Source organism: Rhea americana, unplaced genomic scaffold (genome assembly GCF_003343005.1).
Source record: "Rhea americana isolate MKP2758 unplaced genomic scaffold, rheAme1 scaffold_293, whole genome shotgun sequence".
In the NCBI taxonomy this organism is placed as follows: Eukaryota; Metazoa; Chordata; class Aves; order Rheiformes; family Rheidae; genus Rhea; species Rhea americana.
This window is the reverse complement of record NW_028186416.1, coordinates 184,718-199,387: the sequence shown is the minus strand read 5'-3', so window position 1 is coordinate 199,387 and position 14,670 is coordinate 184,718. Positions and strand designations below refer to the sequence as shown.

Genomic DNA, 14,670 nt, shown 5'->3' with positions numbered 1-14,670 from the left:
GCAAATGGATCTTTAACGCTACRAATCCCTGTGTGATGTAATCATACTAATTAAAAAATATAGGGTTGCCTTCCTTAAATACTTAAATGGTTATTACTTTAAATGAAACTTATGATCTTCAAGGACAGGAGCTAAAACATGTGCTTTCTCATTAGCCCAGGCATTTAACCACTGTGGCCACCGTCACTGCCGCCACACGTCCCGGCGGGGGAGCTGGAGCCGGTGCGCTCCTGCGGGCCCCCGCGGGCTCTCGCGCTCGCGCGTTGGCACCTGGCGCCGCTCGCGCGCGGCCGTTGGCGCCTGCCTCGCCTCGCGCGCGGCCGTTGGCACCTGGCGCCGCTCGCGCGCGGCCGTTGGCGCCTGGCGCCCCGCCAGCGTGCCTATGAGGCGCGCGCATCCCACGACTCTGAGCGGGGGGCAGCGCCTGACTCATGGCGCACACGCCCTGCCAGCTTGTGTAACCGCTGCTGCCCGGGCCGCCCCTGCCCCGCACCCGCTGGAGAGCAGGCCGCGGACGGAGGGCGGCCCGGCTCCGCCTCAAAGAGGGCGGGGGAAGAGCACATCGATAGCTCGGCGCTCCCTCGCACAGGCGGCTGTGCTCGTTTCTCCCCCCCCCCCCATCCGTTGGTTCGCGATCGATTGGCGATCAACCCGTTGACCCCGTGCGCCATTGAGGAGGCGGCTGCGGCCGGGCGCTAAGGTAGGTAGCGCGGGGGCTGGGGGTGGTGGCCAGGAGCTGGCTCTGAGGCATGCCGTCGGGGCGGCTTTAGGCCCCGGCTGTAGTTTCTTCCTGCGTCGGTTTCTGTTCCTGCCTCAGCTTTAGCAGCGTGGCATAGGCCCGGCCCTGAGGGGCCCCTCCCTGCCTCACGCCCCCCTCAGGGCTCCGCCCCGCTGTCTTGGACCTGAGGGGGCGAGGGGCAGCAGTACCTCTCTCSTTTCCGTGTTTCGGGGCCGGAGCCGTGGAGAGGAGCGGGCCCACCCTCGCCAGGGGCCTGCCTTCTCCTTTAGCCCCCGCGGCTGGGCCGTTGCGGCGCCCCTTCGTGCATCGTCCTCGCATGGTGCACGCCGTTTTCCCCTTGCCCCTCCGATGCTCCGATGCCCCTCAAGTCTCTGCCTGCCGACACCGGGCAAGGTGACCTTTCCTCTCGCCTCTTACACATGTTATGTGCCAACAGGTTTTCTCTCTTGCTAAGCTCCTCCTCCTCGCGGCGTGTTTGCTTCTGTGGAAAAGAGGAGAGTATCTTGAGTGAGGAATCCTCCACACTGTCTTCTTGTGTAGCCAGGAGCTAAATAACGTTTCCCCTCCACACACACATTCACCCCCAGTTGCACTTAGTAAGTAATCTTACTCCACCTTTCTTCCCCTTCGCTGTGCTGCTGTGCTGCCTTCCAACTGTCCCTTACCTCATGACCCTGGCCCCCGTCCTTCAGGGCCGGTGCTGTGAAAGCAGTTTCATCTTTCCTATTATTAAAAACAAACAAACAAACAAACAAACAAAAAAACCAAACATTTTCCAGGGGAAGTGAGCCAGCTTTAAGTGAACTCCTGGCTTTGGACTTAGTTTCTCATCCTGTTAAACTGACTGTTTTTGTTTACCATGTATGTTAAGGAAATAAAAACATTGCAGTTGAGCAGAAGTGTTTAGTTTTCCTTCCAGTGGCACAGCAGTGCATTAGAAAATTACGAAAGTACGTGCCTTAGAACTGTTGAAGGGTTCCTAAATAGTTACCTACGTTCCACAACAAGTTTAAGTGAAGGAGATGATTTACTTTATTTATAGTTCTCATGATGACATCGAGCATGGAATTGTTCATAGACCTGAGATTTTTCAGTCATTGTGACATTAATCTGTTCTGTGCTTCTGAATGTTTCTTCAAGATCTTTCTTCAGATATCACTGGTGTTGCTTCTCTAATGGAGCTTTTCTTCTCTTGATAAAAAATTCTACACTATCACTTGAAAACCTATAGTTAGAGCAACTGTTGATGAGGTATTTGTGTGACTGGTGCCTGATTACTTCCCACACATACACTCTTCCCCCCCCCCCAAAAAAAAAAAGACGGACTTAAGGAGAATAAATGCCTTTTTAACAGATGTCATCTAAGAATGCTACAAAAATACAGTTGACAGCTTTGGGCAGTAAGGTGTTTTGGATGCCAAACTGACTTCTTGCTGCTCAGTTAGAAGTGGTTGCATTTGTGGCTTGTAAAGATTCTTCGTGTGTAAATTTAGAGCTGGTATATAACTTTTTCTAAAATCAAGTTGTCCAAGATTAATGGAGACTGTTTTCTGCTGCATCTGGTGTAACTGTCTAGTCACATCTCTATTTTAGGACCATGATTGTTCATCAACCTTGAAAAGAAGTGAAAACAATATAAATGTTTCATAAATGTTCTGGATACCTTTTACTATAATCAGTAAAGACTTTCAGTGTAAGCAAAATCTGTAATTTATACAAGCGTAGAGAAAAAGTGTATGCCCTCACTTAGCCTTGTGCATAGAATATGAATGCACTCAGCTCTAGTTAAAATTTTCCTTCTGTGAAGTTAGAAAATCCTCCTCAAAAGCATTTACGGTGTATGTAGTGGGATGATACATATAGTTTTACTTAGAGAGTTTTCGGTATGTTTTTCATTAAGCAAGCTTGTTATCTCTACCTGGAGTAAAAATTGGAAATGCTTGAGCCCCTCACAGAGAAAGTGAACTTGTGGAGTTGCTGAGGTTTGCAGAGCCCCTGTGCACATGGCTATTTGTTCTTTTTTCCCCATATCCAGTCTTTTTACAGTAACAGGTCTGCTAGAGTAAGAAACCTAAGTGCTGCCTCCTGAAAATTTTTTAGAGGTGCGTTACATAGAACAGAGGGAGAACAAATAGGATTAGTGTGATCTGCATTAATAGAAGGGGTGAGGGAAGCATTGTGTTTCTTTGCCTGTTTTGAAAACTAACAGATGTGGTATAAAATCAAATTGAGAAAAGAGCATTTGGATGGACACCTGTTATTTGAATCTAGACTTTACAAAACCAGAATGCTGACAACCTGAAGAAAATATCAGAAGCAGCTTTTAAAAAGAGATTAAGGACACCAGTGCAAAACTGCTTCAGATCAATTTGGATTTTTAGTCTTTCTCTTTTTGGAAGAAGAGGTGTTGTAGTGTCATGTTCATTATTGCATCAAAACACTTGGTTCTTTGGTAAGAAAAAGGATGTGAAGATGAGCTTTATTTGCCAATAGGAGTGGTCTATAAACATCAAAGCTCTGAATGAAACTTGGCATGAGTTGAAACTTAAAGGGAATGTGCGTAACAATTCTTTATAAAGCAATTTTTTAATAGGTAGAGATCAAGCCTGATATTTCTACTACTTTTGGGGTGAATTACAGTGAATATTTTTGTGTAATAGGATCACATGGCTGCTGAGAGACTATATGTTTCAGACACTCATGTCCTTTCTTTTTCTTCCAGAGTAAAACCGTAACTATGGAACAGAGATCCAGAAAATGACAGAAAAACCTTAGTTGCCCTCTTCTAGGACACAGTCATGTTGGAAGGATTGGTAGCCTGGGTTCTCAACACCTATTTGGGCAAATATGTGAATAACCTGAACACAGACCAACTTTCAGTAGCCCTTCTAAAGGGTGAGGATTCTTAGTTTTTTTTTATGTAGCATTTTTATACTGTGATTTAAAAAAGACTTGCATTTTTTTTAATAACTGAAGGATGGAATAGAAACAATAAGTACTTAATACTATGTTTAGCTTTTATATAAGTGCTTTTAATATGCAATACTGTGCTAGTACTTTACAACGAATAGTAGATTCTCTTATGTTCCTAACTATGTTGTTTTTTATTAATGCATTTAAACCAATTTATKAGAGACAGATAAATGTATGCTTAGTGTATCTAATCACCTTGTTCAACTTATACAATATTTGACTGTCATTTTTCTTAAAGCTTTTCAGTAAAGTTTGTTTTGAGGAACAGAGAAAGGAAAGATTCCATATTCTTTACCTCCTGTGCTTTGGTACTAGTAGCCACTCCTTTGTAACTGAGACTTCTGTTTATGTTATGTTTTTCGTGAATCTTGTGTCCTCACAGGGAACTCAAAAATTAATACTTTCTAGTTTGCCTTTTACTACTATTATCAGCTGTTTTTGGAGGGAATATTTTGTAACACTTCAGTATAACACTAACACTTTTCTTTGTGTGCCTTTTGCAATATTTGGAAAATACTTGAAGTGTCTCTTTTTAAGAGACAAGAAGTAGAACCTTTTTTCTCAGTAAAGGCAAAATTCAGATCTAAATCCTTGCAGAAGATTTTTTCTAGCTGATGTTAATCAAATAATTTGAGCACACGGCATTGGAAAATTAATGAGTATATTAAATATCCCTTGCAATTGCCATATAACTCAGAGTGTTAAGTTAGCTATTCTCATGAAATCTTACTCGATTCTTTTATTTGAAAAATATATTTTAGTCATCTTATGCTTTAACGTTCAAATTGGTACTCTAACATAATTTTACTCAGCTGACTTGTGAATTGTTTCTCCCCCACTGCTTTCTATAGGTGCTGTTGAATTGGAAAACTTGCCACTAAAGAAAGATGCCTTGAAGGAACTGGAATTACCATTTGAAGTGAAAGCAGGTATGTATGTTGCCTGTGTCTGAAATGTATTTTTAAGTAGGAAATATTGCATATGGAAGAAGAACTCTTACATGATTCAGAAGCTTGAACAAGTGAGGTAACATGATTTTTTGGTAAAAGAGTTCTGTTGTAGTATTGTATGTGTTACACATTTTTTCTTTCTTTCTTTCTTTCTTTCTTTCACTTTTTTTTTTTCCCCTCTTCCCCCCTTTTCTCCTCTTCCCCTAGCAGTAGAAGTATATTTACACAGGAATCTGATAGCATCTCTGTTTGTATCTCTAGGTTTCATTGGTAAAATAACACTGCAGATACCTTTTTATCGCCCGCATGTGGATCCATGGGTGATATCTGTCTCAAAACTGCACTTAATTGGTGCACCAGAGAAAAAAGAAGATTTTGATGAGGAAACGGAGAAGTTGCAGGAAAGAGAACATAAGAAAGCTCTTCTTCTAGCACTTGAAGAAAAATGGAAAGTGAGGACTTGTTTTTCATACTGAAGGAACTGCAATGGTAGATGGTTTGCATTTAAGTCTCCTAAGAAATATATATCTTCTGATGATAGATGTATAGGAAACAGAGTTTGGTCTGTAGATGCTAACACAGTGCAACTCTTGGAGGGGGAGGGGGGGTCACATGTGTTGGAGCTGCTGATGTGTTCTCTCTCTCCCTGCTGTCCTTCTCCCTACCCCAGTAATTTTGGTATAACATGGTATATTGTTTCCTGACCACTTGTTAGAGTGATGGTTAATGCTCATCCCTATTTTCTCTTTTAGAAAGAACGACAACAGAAAGGGGAGTCTTACTGGTACTCAGTTACTGCATCTGTAGTCACAAGAATTGTAGAAAACATTGAAGTAAGTAAGCCTTTGCATTTTAGAGTTTTTCAAAAACCTAACCAATGCCCACTGTGCTGCACATTGTGTAGTCCTTAGAGAGGAAATAGGCAGCCAAAGGTAGATGTCTTAAAGAGAACAGTTCCTCTTCAGATCAACTGTTCATAGTATGGAGCCTTCTTGGAAGTATGCATCAGAACCTGGCTATTCTGCTCTGTCCCCCCCCCGCCAAAGTCCTAATGTAACTGCGGACAGCTTAGCATTTAGGGTTCTGTTTGTTTTTTATCCTATAATGCTTTCAAATAAAAATTCTTGGCAACTATCTTATTAGTCATTTGTATCAAGAGTTAGCTGCTTTCTACATATTAGTTGTTACAGTGTGTTTGCTAGCTTCTGTCCAAGGATTTATCAGTTTCCTCCTTTGTGCAGAGGAAGTAGCCTGACTCCGTATTGTTTGGTTGCTCTGTAACTCGCCAGAAGGAATTCACRAGTGAGATAGCGTCAAATGATTTGCCCTTCCTGATATGTTAGGAAGGATGTATTTGGTACAAGGGCTCAAGGCCAAAGGGTTTACGCTTGTCTCAGTCCTGGACTGTACATTTGCCAAGAAACCACAGTAACTCAGAGCTCTCAGCGGATTTACCACTGTAAAATTAGTTTGGGTCATCTTGTACCATCTTGACTCATGCTGATGATTCTGGTACGTAAAACATTAAGTTTTTGGCAATTGTACATTTGTGTTGAAAATGAGGTAATAGAGAGCAAATAAAGTACGCTCTTTTGTGAAAGTGGCTAATTGATTAGGATGAGAGGGATGGCCTTGGTATGTGAGGAGAAGAGAATCAGAAAGTACGAAAGCAAAGTAGGGAATAGGACTTTTATGGGATCTAAATAAATACCAAAAATCTGTTGGAGAATTGCAGAAATTAAATATTAAAAGGCTTGAGTATTAATGAATACCACTGCTGTGCATTCTAATAATGCAAATAGTTGTCTCTAGTAATGTGGGGCTTTTTTGTTTGTTTTTTTTCTCCCCCTTCCCCAGTTAAAAATTCAAGATGTCCATTTGAGGTTTGAAGATGGCGTCACAAATCCTTTGCAGCCATTTGCTTTTGGTGTGTGCATCAAAAATGTATCAATGCAAAATGCAGTATTTGAGCCAGTAAGTATAACTTTGCACAAGAACTTGTGACAGCTGAGATATGCTATAGTTTGTTTCTGTTTAAAAGTGTACGCTACAATGAATACTGATAAACATTTAGTACAAATATGACTTTTTAATAAGCTTCACCTTAGGTAAGTGTTGCTATGGGTATTGGTATAAATTGATTATAGGTATTATATAGTGTCTATTGAACATGTAGAACTAAAATTACATGGCACATGCTGTTTGAGCTTGACTTTATTGCGATTTTTCTTCTTCAGGTGGAGAAACTAATGAGGAAAAAACAATTAGATGTTGCTGACTTCAGTGTTTATTGGGATACTGATTGCACTTTATTGGGTGATCTCCCACCTGGTCAGCTACAGGTACATGAGAGATTTTGCATGTGAAAGAGCAACAGAAGTTTATGATTTCATGCTMTAATGGCAGGATTCATGTGGGACCTGCAAAGATTGTGATAGAAAATCTCTTCTATTTTACTTTCGAAGAGAGAATGTATTTAAGAGCTTTCACAAACTTGACTGGTATGCTAATAAAGTGTATTCTAATACATTAAAACAATATATCCTAATAAGTATTTTACAGTCATTTTTTTTATAAAGTAAGCTTGTTTGTAACTCACAGGAAGCAATGGACAAAAGCATGGAAAGCCGTGATCATAATTACATCATGGAACCTGTATGCACTTCTGCCCTTTTGAAGAGGAATTGTTCTAAGGAGCCTTTAAGATCACGCCACACTCCACGGCTTGAGTGTGACATTCAGCTTGAGACTATACCCTTGAAGCTTTCACAGGTAAACTCTATGAAATTGTATTTCTTGAATTATATATTTCTATGGAAAGAGTCACAGATTCAGGCAGTAAAATACTTGTAGGGCTGTTAAAATTTGTTCAGCTTGCTGGCCGCAAAACTGTGATAATGTTTGTAACTGTTGAAGTGCCAGTTATTGTAGCATAAAATTAATAATTTCTTAAAGACTTAGTTTTAGAGGCAAATTAAAATGGTGTGCCAAAGAAACTTTTTGGTTTAAATATAATCATTCCAAATTATTTAAATATTTTAGTGTACTTCATTACTGTGACAAAAACTACTTTTTACTTTTTTTGCTTACTGTAATACCAGGAGGGATGTGTATTTTTTTCTTTTTCCTGTAGAACATACAGTATCAGCTGATGGTATGTTTTTTCTTTTTCTGGCCTGAAAAGGGATTTCATTCTATATGTTTGTAAATAAAGAAGCCTATAAGTTAAATATGCACAAACTACTAGCTACTGGGAGAAGATAGACAACATTAGAAAATCAGGTTATGGTTAACATCAGCCTTAATTCTGAAGGAATATGCAGGTCATTGATGCAAATAATGTAAGCCTTTAGGGGGATTTTATCTCCTTTTGATCTGGAAGGTATTCCTACATTGCCTAACTGATCTCCGTACTCTTTTTCTAAAAGATGCAGTATCAACAGATCATGGGATTTTTAAAGGAACTGGCTAGAAAGGAACGACAGCTTAAATTCAGGAAATGGAGACCGAAGGTTACAGTATCAGAGAAGTAAGTATATCCACAGATATGCTGTTGAATTAATGTGATATTAGAAAACTAGGCGACTAGAATTAAGATGGAGCTAAAAAAAAAATGTACATAGTAATCATATATTAGGGTTTCAACTTTCATATTTTGTTCCCTTACTTCATAAATCAGTTTTAAATATGCAGATGTAATTCATACTTAAAGTAATATTATTCTTATCTAAGGCTTTAAGATCTCCTGCATAGCTTCCAGGAATCAAAGTTGAATTGTAAGTCTTCCTACATGCAGATACTGGGGTATTCTGAAATTTTTATCATGGAAAGAGCTCTAATAAAACTTTTCCTGTGACTTTTTTTTAAGAGTTTATGCAAGATAAGTTATTTCAGACTGAACGCCTGTTTAACTCAATATTTTGCATTTGGTGACTTTGTCCTGTACATAACAGCTATACTAAATCCTGCTAAAGTAATGGGGACTTCACAGAGCAGTATTTAATGCTACACAACTTACAGAACTGGACCATGTGTGCTGTCACTGATAGAGATACCTTTTTTGACCAGTTGCCTTCAGTTTTCTTGCTGAACCTTTCCTGGACCTTTAACCAATTTTGCACGTATTCATTTTTTGGAATTATTTATAATACTGTGATTTTTAAATATTTCAGCTGCCGAGAGTGGTGGATCTTTGCTTTGAATGCTAATCTTTCGGAGATCAGGGAGCAAAGACAACGTTCTACCTGGGAGTTTGCATTACATCGAGCCCAAGATGCAGTGTCTTACACTGACATGTATTATAGCAAGTTGAAGGGGGAACCACTGTCTGCTACAGAGCAGGTATTTAGATCTGAGAGAGTGTTTTGTTGTTGCTGGGTTTTTTTTTCAGTGTTGTTTATTCATCTATTTGATTTGTTTGATATTTTCAAATTTGAAGTGTCTTCCATTCTAGTTTAAACATGTCTTCAATTTAACTGCAGATTATTTTCACTGAAGAAACTGTCTTTTGACCAAAACTGAGTTTTTAACGCTTGAAACATGGGGTTTTGGAAGGTGTGGCAGAGTTCTTAACTTTTTCCATAGCAAAACAAAAATGTTTTTCACCAAATATAGCATTAAGACTCACAGGGTGTTCATGTCAGCCTGCCAGATACTTTCTTAACTCTCGTTCTCTATGATCTCAAAAAGCATTTAAAAATCGGGAGTGCTGCAGGTCACCCGTATGGTACTGTAGATAACGTGGGGAAAAATGTGTGGCTAGTTGACTGTGTTTGAAGGTGCTTCAGTGTTTTGGTTGATTCTCAGATGAAGTTTTAGAAGAAAGGTGCCGCCAGTAATAAATCTGTATTATATTTCAGAAGGGGGAAAATTCTGTAGTTAGTTGTTTTTTATTTCTAGGTGTGTTGGGACTTTCCTTAAAACTGTTTAGGGCAGCATGTACCTCACCAGTCTCAATTATGAGGGTGATTCCAATGATACTTTAAGTTACACAATGCAAGTAAGGATTATATATAAACATGAATTATAGAGGTAGGCCAATATTCTGGAAATTTTATAGTCACTGGCAAATGGGGAATCATGACAAAAAGTAATCATAATAATGAGACTTTTATATGCTATGTCTTGTCTTCAGCAGAGCTGTGAAATTCAGCAAGGACAATGCCATTGGACTAGGAAAATGTCTTTTATTTCCTTGTTCCCTTTTTAATAATTTGTTCGTGAAAACTCACGATTCAGCTAGCTTCTTAATCAGTATAGACCATGTTAAAATAATTTATTTTACAGTCCAAATAACATTTGAAATAGAGGGAAATGTTGAATTAAGTGGCCCACATGACTTTTRTTTATTTCTTTGTGCATAGAGACTTGGATATGGTCATTAATGCCGTGTTAGTTTTTCAATGAATTTCAGCCTCATTCACTGCTCAGATGCTTGGCGTGTTCGTGAATGCAATATTACATTATTTCAGTGCAGTTCCTTTTTTGATCTTTTCAGGCAGAAATGCTTCGTATTGAGGATGAACAAACTTATGAGGAGCTGAAGATATTGTATGAGATAGTTCATGATAAATTTCATGAACTAGCTGAGGTGAGAAACATTGTTTGACCAGGTTCGTATTTAGAATGTTCAAGTGAATTATGCTGAGATACTATGTTCTGTTCTGCTAATGAGTGTTAGTATATGTTTGTTTTGAATTAGGAGTGTGGTGTCAGTGGTAAAATTGCAAACAGTGCTCAGTTCCTTCAGTTTTGCTGTTGTCACTGTTCATAAACATAGTGAACTTGTGTTTAGTCATATGAAGCCTTCCTCAGTAATATCCTTGCCAGAAACTTTCTTCATCTTTAAAACAGAGAATGAAGATGTAAACCAGAATGAGTATGACAGAGCTGGGCCTTGTGTGAATGAGTTTATGCACTTCATAAAATACTTACTGATCTCTGTTACAGTCTGGTGTCATCTTTTTTCCAAATACAATTAGTTACTTTAAACAGTTGTGTTCTGTAGTGTGTGTCAAATGACTTCTTATTGGGCTTAATGTTTCTCAACTAAGATTTAAATAATTCCTTATGACTTCATTTATGAATATGCAGCAGTTAGCTGATGGTATATTTGCTATTTATTAGCCTATTAGGATAGCAGCTGTTGGAGTACTGATTGAAAATATCACTGCAGATTAACTGAACTTGAGTGCTGAGTAAGTAGTTAGTAGATGAAATCATACTGTTATGGTGACATTTCTGTACGCTTGAGATATTTGTTCATTTATTAGCACTAATGTGTATATTTGTTGTTCAAACCTAGAGTGTTAAAGAGCCTTTGCCTGATTCCCCTGGAGTTTGTCCTACAGCTGAATCTGCACCTGGCGGTAGCACTGGAATGCTACAGTATCTTCAGTCTTGGTTTCCTGGATGGGGAGGTTGGTATGGATATGCTCAGCAAACATACGAAGGTGAACCTTTTGAAGGGCTACTGCCTGACCCGCAGGAACAGTGGAATCCAGAAGACATACTGGGTATGGAAATGCACATTGTTCATTTGTTTTTAATGCTGTTAAAGGCATCTTGGTGAAGATGAACCAAAACAACTTTTTGTTTCTGTGTTGTGTAAAAGATAGTGTGTGTGTGTGTGTGTGTGTATGTGTGTTAGTTGAAGTACTTAAGTGACAGAGTTGTCTAAACATTGCCTTAATTACCTGTTAAAAATCTCAGTACCTGTTGTACCTGCTTATTTTTAAAGGGATGTGAGAAATTCATTTGCTTTCCACACGTTAGATCTTTATGGAAAAGAGCTTGGGGACTTCTTTTGTTCRGGTTTTGCACGAGCGCTGTGTAGTATGCTGTGACTGGATATCCCAGTTAAAGTACTGGGTTGGTGGAATCTTTAAATTTATGCATACACTACCTCTATTGAGATAGAAGAGTCCTATTGAATAGTCTGCCTTGTTAAGGAAGAAGGTATATCAGCTTTGTTTTTATACCTTTTATACCTCAACTTCACTTATTTAACATCGGTTGCTTTTTTGTTTTTAATTAGGTGCAGATGAATTTTTTGATCCTGCTGCAGATGCTTCTAGCATGAATACATTTACAAAGAGAGATCATGTTTTTGCTAAATTAAATCTCCAGTTGCAAGGAGGCTCTGTCACTCTGTTGCATAAGGAGAAGAAGGCAGTGCATGCTGGGGAGAGTGCCTTTATGCAGCTGGAGTTTTCAGGTATTAGGTCAATTTCTGATCATTCTTTCTCAAGACAGACAAAATCTTTGTCCACTTTAAGACCTCCCTCAGACCTTTGATTAATCCTTTAAACTACTATGCTGAAATGCAGTTTGGGATGAGAGTATGAAACTAGTCTGTTRAAACTGATGTATCAAATGAAAAGATATTTTTCTCTTCAGCTATTTGAATGATTCTAACACAGAAATCTAATTTTAGACATTTCTTATGTGTGAAGCAGGACAACAATAGAAATATGTGCATCACAGTCATTGTATCCCAAACTTGAACATTTAATCCTTTTCTTTCCAGGAAACAAATATACGTGAACACTTCTAACAGACTTGTTTGCTAATATTTGTCATCCATAAAATTTAAATAAAAATTGTGTTGTGTACTAAAAGGAATAAAAACATTATATATCTTTATCTTTTAGGTGTAAAGATTTTAGCAGAATCCCTTCCTCGCAGAAATTCTTCCCTTCTCAAAGTTCAGCTTGGTGGTCTTTTTCTGCGGGATTTGGCAACAGAAGGGACCATATTTCCTGTTCTTGTTTTCCCTAATCCTGTAGGTGAAAAAAATTCTTCTGTTTTGATAAGTGTATAGGATGTATCATAGAACACTTCCTTGTTTGCTGTGTATGCTCATAACTTTAATGTTACACTTATGTGTTGGGAAGAATAATTTATTGAACAATCAACATTACTGCTAAATTTTTAATTGTTCTTTTTTTTCCAAAAGCTCTTTGGTTGAAGTTAGGTTTTATTTCACTTGCATACTATTAGGCTATAAGCTAAAACTTGGAACTCCCCCCGCTCTCCCCAGTGATTTGCTGACAATATCTTAAATATCTCCTTCAGAGCAAACAAAGTTTTAGTGTAAATTCCATGAGAATTTCCAGTGTATTGTTATACTCTGTAATACATAGAGGTGCAAATTCTGATTTGAAATTTACATTTCAAACTTCAGTCTGTTTACTAAATGTATAGATTGCAATTGCTTCCTAAATAGTTGTATTGCTTTATCTTGTTTGCATAAAGAAAAAGGGCATGTCGTATGTTATGCATAATTCACTTAGGAAGTGACCAGAAGACTAATAGAGAAAACACTTTTAAATTTGTTCATTTCAAGTGGCTTGTTTGATTTGTCTAATGATTTTTTTTTTCCTCCCCTAAATTCTTCTCAGCAAAAAGAGGTTGGCTGTGTGTCTTCCTTTGGTCTCCAAAATTTATCCTCAGACGTGACTAATCAGAACACTGGTAAAGATTTCATTTTATGTTTGACCAGAACAAGCAGATGAGAGTTCCTACAAACAAGAAATTTTGATCGAATCATTGATTCGAGTTCAATTTATGAGTTCAGTTGTAGGAACTCAGTTCTGAAAGTGTTTATGTGTATACAAACATGTTAGTTTATTTTGATTGTAGAAGCTCATTTGCTTGTTTTTCCGTGTTATTTCTGTTACTGAAGAACTTTCAGACAAGAAAATTTCTTCCTATAATACAAATTAAGGTATTAGATTTGAAATGCATTGAGGTTTCTCTTTTTTGATATTTGCTTTCTGTAACCTAGTTTTTATTTAGTTACAGATCCTGATGCCCCAGTGTTTGAGATGCTTTATGAAAAAAATCCAGTCCACAGCAATTTTGAGAGGCGCCTGGAAGTCAGTACCAGACCTCTAAATATTATTTACAATCCACAAGCCATTAAGAAAGTAGCCGACTTCTTCTACAAGGGAAGGGTTCATACCTCAGGTTAACCTTTAATGTTTTTTTTTTTTTTTTTTTTTTTTTTTTTTTTTTTTTTTTTTTTTTTTTTTTTTTTTTTTTTTTTTATTCTAAGCAGTGTAAAATGCTAATAAAATCTTTTTTCATTGTAAATTCAAATTAAGGATGACTGAGTCTTCTCTTGGTAGGTTTTTTTTTTGGCTTAATTGAATAAGGGCATTCCTTCAGACCAACCCCTGAAACTTCTACTTTAAAATTGCAAGTTGCTGCTCTACCACACGGTGGATATTCAATGCTATCTATATTGAAACACCTAAATAAGGGAACTTGTTTCCTTAAGCTCTACTGGATGTGAGGGGGAACAGGAGGTTTTTGCAGAAGGCAGTTCAAGAGAGTATAGTGAACACTAAGTATATAGGGGAGACAGTGTTCTAATTCCTATTAGAATTCTTCTGTTATTTAGATTAGGTCTGACCTTTGTTATGGCTGCCTGAGGTACCTTATTCTTTAAATGTTGAACATGCATCTTCCCCATGCTTCTAAAGAAAGCAAGGTTTGGGAGTCTGCAACATTATAAGCTGACTGCTTTTGCACTTAAATTGCTAAAGTTTGGTTTCTGAGCAGAGAAGAGATGAAAATAAGCAACACTTAACAGTTTTTAATACACCATTTTCTTTCTGTTGATTTTTGAAAATACCAAAAGATTTAAATTACCAAGCATAGAAATATGGATRAGACTTACTATAGCACTAATTATCTTGCATACAAGATGTGCTTATTCTGTAATTGTTATGGGTAGAATTTTAAGAAAGTGGACTACACATTCCAGAAATTTTTCAGAAAATGTCGTGTGAATTTTGCTCTCCTTTTTCCCCCATATATACCCACACTTTCCTGATCTGTCTCCCCATCACCCTACCCAAAGCAGGAACTCAAGCCAAAGGTTTGACAAATATTAGCAAACAGAAGAAGGTTTCAGAATTGTTCTGTGCGCTTAGACACTTTTTTTTTTTCTGGGAAGCAAGTGGTTTCTAGGTAGTGCCAGTGGGTTTCCACTGGTACATT

General features: G+C 38.2%; 1 protein-coding gene across 8 annotated transcripts in view; it reads left to right on the top strand.

Moving 5' to 3' along the window:
• The first annotated feature begins 626 nt into the window (after positions 1-626).
• VPS13D (vacuolar protein sorting 13 homolog D) overlaps positions 627-14,670 on the top strand; it is a 113,834-nt gene continuing 99,790 nt past the window's right edge. For 6 of the 8 annotated variants that reach the window (XM_085309158.1, XM_085309160.1, XM_085309157.1 and 3 more), the window contains exons 1-16: positions 627-700; positions 3,462-3,634; positions 4,564-4,641; positions 4,924-5,114; positions 5,415-5,495; positions 6,520-6,636; positions 6,900-7,004; positions 7,264-7,434; positions 8,091-8,191; positions 8,835-9,003; positions 10,160-10,252; positions 10,967-11,177; positions 11,699-11,878; positions 12,315-12,445; positions 13,065-13,137; positions 13,462-13,632. In XM_085309158.1, coding sequence (XP_085165284.1) covers positions 3,538-3,634; positions 4,564-4,641; positions 4,924-5,114; positions 5,415-5,495; positions 6,520-6,636; positions 6,900-7,004; positions 7,264-7,434; positions 8,091-8,191; positions 8,835-9,003; positions 10,160-10,252; positions 10,967-11,177; positions 11,699-11,878; positions 12,315-12,445; positions 13,065-13,137; positions 13,462-13,632 — 1,969 coding nt within the window. In that variant the 5' untranslated portion in view covers positions 627-700; positions 3,462-3,537. Of the gene's footprint in view, positions 701-1,266; positions 1,336-3,461; positions 3,635-4,563; positions 4,642-4,923; positions 5,152-5,414; positions 5,496-6,519; positions 6,637-6,899; positions 7,005-7,263; positions 7,435-8,090; positions 8,192-8,834; positions 9,004-10,159; positions 10,253-10,966; positions 11,178-11,698; positions 11,879-12,314; positions 12,446-13,064; positions 13,138-13,461; positions 13,633-14,670 lie in introns of those variants that run through there. The other 2 variants (XM_085309156.1, XM_085309162.1) reach the window with 2 other exon arrangements.